We start from the raw sequence: 6,728 nt of genomic DNA, 5'->3' as shown, positions 1-6,728 counted from the left end.
TAATGGCAGGCCAAACTTCTAACACATTAAGTGCTATGAATCACAGAAAAACAGAAAACATTTTAATCCAGGGGTACGTGGCATATTGTAATTCATGATAGAACTAAAAAATAGGTAGCAGGAAAAAAAGAAAAAGCAGGGCTAGGTTTGTATTATAATGTATGTAAGAGAAGACTCAGATTTTTAAAAAGAATAAAATTAAAGTTATGTTATTTTTAAATAATGTGTATTCAATAAGTAATATAAATTCTACAAATATGAAGTGGCTATTATTTCTGTTGAAAAGTAATAACACTGGGCAGGATTTGAAACTTTTGGAAACTTTGGTGAATTTCAATAACTAAGATGCCATTGTTTTTAGGATGCACTCTTATTTTATATATCACTACACAGAAATGTTGCTAGTTGTAATTAAAATATGCCTGATTGCAGAGATGTTAAAATGTGGAGAAACAAGCAGCTTTGAACTGATGAAACAGAGTAATGCTTCTTATTAATTAGGATCAACTACTGGCAGTAGATTATATGATATAATCTTTCTCCCAGGAAATTAAAAGCTCCATTGCCTAATGCCTTCCTATGAGAGAACAACAAAATACTGGCATCAATTACATTTAAAATGTTATCAAAACAGAAAAGGGGGGATACACTGGAGAGTTCAACTCATATACAAAAGTATTAGGAAAAGGAAGGGAGTTGGTAAACAGATTAAGTGCTTTAAAGTTGTCATTATTATAACTAATATTAAAGAAGGGAATACCTCACAATTTACATTTCCTGTATGCCAACCTTTTAAAAATTTCTGCATTTTTATCCATTGCCTTTCAATTAAAGCAACTAAACATTTGCTCTGAGTGAAAAATATTGATTCTATGTTTGTTGGTTTATATAAGCAATCTAGAACCCATTTGAGTTATATATTTTAATTTATTACCATACCAATAAAGTTGATTGATTTGGAGTTCTGATTACTCTCTTGTTTTTGGCACTCATCTGCAATTTCTCATTTAATCAAAATTACTTTTTGGAGTACCAGCCAGTTCTCATGAACTTCTGAAGGCTTGTGTATTCTTACCATGTGAAAGGTTATAGAAAGACTCTAGTATTTTGTGAATGTTAAGTAGTAGAACTGTATCTTTGCTGACAGCAGTTTCTTTGTGCAGGGTGACTTAAGAGAAAAGACTTGATTCTTTTTCTGGGAAGGACATATACATATCCAAATATTCTGAATGTAGATTTTGTTTTGTTGTGATTTTTGCAAAAGCCTCACTCAAATAAAGATCAAGGAAAGAAGGCCAGGTACAATGAGTTAAGCCTGTCTTTTGATCTAGAATATTTTTATTGATATTATCAGAAATGAATATGCAGAAAATAAATTTTAAAAAATGATTCAGTAATATGGGAGAGTGGAGAGAAATGGTTAGTTGCCACCTAAAATGGAAATCAAGCTGAAGGGAGATTTAGTAAATATTAAGCTAAGTGCCTCAAATATTGTTTACTTTAATTTCTTTGGTTTGATAAAATAGATAGGTGACTATAATTTTGAAATATTTTTCAATATGCCTGATCTGTTCAAATGTGTTTTTAAATTCATCTGTTTATTCTGCTTAATTTAAAGAACTTGAGTTAGCTTGATTCTATTACTACTGGAATATTCAGACTGGTCCCCTCTTTAACTATGAAAATACACATTAAATTCCAAGTTCATATTTGTTTCATATTTTACTTTCAAAAGTTTGATTTTTTTTAACATGTATTACATATAAGGGAGAGTGCATCAGAGATTCCCTCTCAGAATTTCTTCCTGCAGACATTACAGTATATGAAGCACTGAAGATTTATCCCATGGTAACATAACCAGTAAATTGTATAACTAGTCTCATTTTAGTGATAAGTGAACATTGTTCAACAAACACACATACTGCTTTTCATACCTTACCTGGAAAGAGGCTTTATTGAACATAGCTGTAAAATTATCTTTTAAGTTGAATTACTGAATTTGCACAAACATTTCTACAGAATTTTCTTTTAAAAAAATCAAGCGTTGTCATTTTTCCACTACATTTTGTTGTGCTTTTTATATTAATATTTGCAAATGTTATAATTTAATACTTATATCCCAATTACTTGCATAATCAGTTTTTTAATCCTGGGGTGTTGAAAGAACATATAATAATAATAATAATAGTATTCTTCTTTAGACAAAGTCTTTTTAAATGAAGTTAAAAGCTGAGATAATTTAAGGAAAAAGATCTTCAAATTTTCATAACCAACAGGTTTAAGTGAAATTTACAATGCATTGGAAAACTGGCTGGTTATAGGTATGATTTGTCCTCAGGTAGCTCAAAATCATTTTTACAGGTTTTTGTTTTTTTGTAAAAGTGTTTTTTAATCTTGGCAAAATAATAAAATAATATTTCACAATTTGCACAGAGTCTGACTAAAGGGCAGAGGCATTTTACCCTCAGTGTTTAGAATAAAGCCAGATTTTTCAGGCCCAGTTCCACTGTAGAGTTTGTATGCACTGCAATCACAGACATTTTCTTGTTCCCTCTAAAGCTAGGGCCAATTTCATTTCAAATGGAGGTTAGAGTAAAAAATCACGCTTGTGTTTTACCACCTTCTGCGCTAATTATTATCTTAACAACCTTTTGTTCTGGTTGACCCATTTAATAACCTGGAAGAAAAAAAGTGTTGCTCCCATGTCTGGTCTCAATGGAAGTTATTTTCTAATGAACAATAAGCCAAAAGGCCATGGCTGTCTAGGAGGTCAAACAACAAATATCTTGTCTGCATGGGCTTACGCAGCAGCTTCGGTCCTTTCTTCTTCAGAAGCGGCTTTGTTGTCTTGCCTGTAATTTGCACATTTAGGCTCTGTAGTTTGTTTATAAAATAGTTTTACACAAACCACTCTTAGCAGTGCAAGCTTCTGAGTTGAAAATTATTCAGGCTTGTCTCATTGAAGGCACTTGGTTTCCATGGCAATTTATAAAAGATGGTGGTTTGGTTTCTTCGTTGGAACAGATGACTTAGTTTGGGTGTTCAAGTGGCCGCAAGCAAACTCCGATAAGCCTGTGTAATGTGTAAGCCCAGGTTTACCATCCTGGATAGTAGTGCATGCAAAAAGAGATAGCATACAGTTATCTAGCTTAGCCATGGGAGGAAAACAAATAATAATAATAAAGGTGGGATAGGGACAAGGTGGGGAGGAAGAAGAATGTTTTAAATAATTCTGAGTTCGGGTTATTGTCAAGGAAGGGTAACAACCAAAGGTAAAAGGGCCTACATTTATTTAATTCTCTATGCAAAACCTTCTCAAAAGGAAAATAAATGCCAGCTCTTCACGTACCCTGTTTACAGTGAGGTTTTCGTTGGCAGGCCATTAGGTTTCCATAGTAACAAGCAAACTATTCATTTGAAACAAAACCAGCCATGACTTTGTGCTTTGACAAGGATTTCTATAGCTCTTTTTTTTTTTTTTTTTTTTCCGAGTTCAACCAGATGACCAGATGATGCTGTATGTAATCTTTTTAGCCATAGAAGCACCTGAAGGTCTCTTCTCTACTCAGGTCAAGAGTTTCTTTTATTTGTAGTGCGGAATAAGTTATATTTCCATGATGTCTTTTTATCCCCAGTGCTTAAAAAATTTGTTTTTATTATTTTATTTTTGAGTCAGTAGTCAGTGGAGGAATCTTTGGTAGTTTGTTTTTTCAGTGTCCATTTACAAAGACTCTTTCTTCATGCTAGTGCCTGGTGAATCTTTTATAGCCTCTGCCAGGGTAAGGTCACCTTCGAGGACTTAAGATAGAGATGAGGACGATAACCGGAAAAAGCCATATATGTACTAAAATTCCAACAGCACCATCAACGGAATCTAAAGACAAGGAAATAAATGCCAAGAAACAAATGGAAAACGAGACTAAGTACTCCATGTAGCTACCAATACAACTTTAGTGAACCAACAAAACAATTTTAGTGCACAGAAGATATTTTTGGAAAACATTTGTTGTTTTGGTTTGGTTTGTTTTATTTATCAGATTCATTTCCAAGACAAGTGAAAAGGAAAATAACTTGAATATATGCCTAGAAATTTGACAAAAAACTATTTTCAGATTTTCGAATTGATATGATATGCTACAAAACCTGTTCAGAAGATATTTATATGAATTTGTGGCTTAGCTCAACCTCAGAGTTTTTTTTGGCCACATGAAGGCATGCACACAGAGAAAATTCTCAAAAATCTAAAAGGTCAGCTTTAAAAAACAAAAAGTTTTCAGAGATGTTTAAGCTTAAAGACCACTGAGAGAAAATCTACTCTATGAAAACTAGGTAGGGATTATTATGGGTAAAGGAATTAACTACTGCAAATAGTGGATTCTATATATATAAGATCAGTCAATTATCTGTAAACTAGGTAAATAATATTCTCCTTAGTGTAATTTTTTAAAGTGCTATGAAGTCTGTTCTAACTAAAAATTGTTTCACCAGTCAACCTTGAGATGCCTCCTGTAGCTGGTAATTTAAATTTCATATCCAGATGATACCTCTTAGAATGTGTAGTTTACCTAGGAGGACTAACAAGGACAAACCCAATAATTCATTAACCTGTCTTAAGTTACAAAATAGGTCTCACCTAGGAGTGAGCTGGGGTTACAGACAGACACACAATCTCAGCTTTTGATAGCATGGCCAGAGTGCTACATTTTCTACTGGAGAGGGGTTGGGAGCCTGAGCAATTAGGAAGAGGCCTTTGGTCTCCAAGCTGGTTTGCACTTAAAAATTAACATAAATTTAATATTCATCCAACAGTTTTCATCAAAATGAACTTTAAAAGTGATAGTTAAAGAGAAACAAATGTAATAGAATATTATCTCATAGCAAAGAAATTTTTTTGTTCAATTAGATTTATTTTCTCTGATTTACAGAGGGTAAATAAAGATACCGCCAATAAATATAGATATCTTACTTAAAATAGTTACACATTTTTCTGAACTTAGTAGTTTAGGAGAACAAAACTGATTATGAAACTGTTCCATCATATAATAAAGTGCCTATGGGTTTTTATGGTCATTTCATTGTGGCTACATTTCTCCTTTCTCCTTTTGGGAAAGTAAATTATGTTCTCTTGCTTTCCTCATTTGGAAAGTGTATTTGATTTATAATACTTTTCAGTGATTTAATTATCAAAAATATAAGATTTCTGTATAAGATGGTAACTATCTTCAATTAATGTAATGTTACTGTCGTGGATCCATGTTGTGAAATTCAAAAGAAATCTGTTTTCCCTCTGAGAAGAATGCTTGCTTTTCTGTGTATTTGATAAACCTACTTCATTTGGATTTAGCTACTGATTTTCTAAAGCAAAATTACCCAGTCACAAGGAGAAATTTTTACTAAAATTGTTACTTGAAATGTTAAGTGTAATGACAAGAAGGTGAAAAAAAATGAGCAAAATGGCTCATTGTTATACACAATTTTAATTTTTGTCTCTTAACAATATTGAAAAATGGAGTCAATTCAGTTTTTATGGGCAATCAGTGGACAGTTGTATAAATTTGACTTTCAACATCCAGACTGATATAATTTCTCACCAAATATACTCAATTAACAAAGACTCTGATTTGCTCTAGACTTATATAAAGTGGATTTTCATGCTGTTTTTGTAAGCGTTAAATAATTAATAAGTTATTTGTACATATTTAGTTTAATTGATACCTCTTTAAATAACTACAAAATTAAAGATTCCAGATGGTTCTATGAAAATCCTTCAATTGGAGGAATTTTTCATAAGAATAATTTTAAATTTCTCATCTTCACATAAATAATATAATAAGGATTAAAAAAAAAACAGCCCAATACATAAATGATACTTTTTGCATTATTTATAATTTTCTATATAAACCTCTTTTACTAAAAATGAATTTTTGGTGAAAAAAATGCAATTTGAATATATCATTATATCATAATACTCAAACCAGAATAAATAGTGAAACCAAATTACTAAACAAGATTGTGATGCACGTAGGAGATTAATCATACCAGGAAAAAAATCAGGCTACTCCATTACTTATTACATATATACTAACACTCATCACAAGATTGAATCTGTTAAAATGGTTGGCATAAGTTAGACCTATAAAATACATTCATAAACTTGGGGGAATAAAAATAGCCATGGCTATATAAATGTAGGTTGATTATTTGGATTAGCCAGATATTTTAATAATAGTTTAAAAATCCTTTGAAATTAATCATATAAACAAAAAATATTTAAAAACCTTAATTAAAAATCAAAGTGTGCTTGCCTTATATGAACCAAAATCAAAATTACTTTTATTTTAGGTCAAATAACTGAGGTCTAGTGTCTACCACTGGATTTAATAATTTGATTTTAAAATATGTTTGAAATTTTAGAGTTTCATGCATAGGAAATTTTTGAATAAACAAACTAAAAATAAATTCATTATAACAATTAGACCATGTTAGCCTAATAGTCATTACTTTAACATCACACCAACAGATCTAAGAAGAGATACTTACTCTTAGTCGTCAGGTCTTGTTTTGCACATTCTCCTTCTGCAATTGATACATCATCAATGGCAATGTCACCTTCTATGCCAGGACCTCGAATACCTTCAAAAATGAGCTACAAATATGAATGAAACAAACCTAAATGTAGAACTTTGATTTGCAGATGAATTTTTATTGAGAAATAGAGGAGCCAAACC

At 31.5% G+C, this 6,728-nt stretch overlaps 1 protein-coding gene across 2 annotated transcripts in view; it reads right to left on the bottom strand.

Moving 5' to 3' along the window:
* Positions 1 to 3,565: 3,565 nt before the first annotated feature.
* MDGA2 (MAM domain containing glycosylphosphatidylinositol anchor 2) overlaps positions 3,566 to 6,728 on the bottom strand; it is a 919,864-nt gene continuing 916,701 nt past the window's right edge. For both annotated transcript variants that reach the window (XR_015133654.1, XM_086318927.1), the window contains exons 16-17: positions 6,541 to 6,646; positions 3,566 to 3,874 (exon numbers count right to left, since the gene is read on the bottom strand). Coding sequence is in view for 1 of the 2 variants with exons in the window: in XM_086318927.1 (XP_086175053.1) it covers positions 3,786 to 3,874; positions 6,541 to 6,646 (195 nt within the window). In the remaining variant the exon portion in view is untranslated. The remainder of the gene's footprint in view (positions 3,875 to 6,540; positions 6,647 to 6,728) is intronic.

Source organism: Bos grunniens, chromosome 10 (genome assembly GCF_055505025.1).
Source record: "Bos grunniens cultivar Pamir isolate PY7600 chromosome 10, Bosgru_T2T1.0, whole genome shotgun sequence".
In the NCBI taxonomy this organism is placed as follows: domain Eukaryota; kingdom Metazoa; phylum Chordata; class Mammalia; order Artiodactyla; family Bovidae; genus Bos; species Bos grunniens.
Note: the sequence above shows the minus strand (reverse complement) of the source record. Positions and strands in the feature narration are given on the sequence as shown.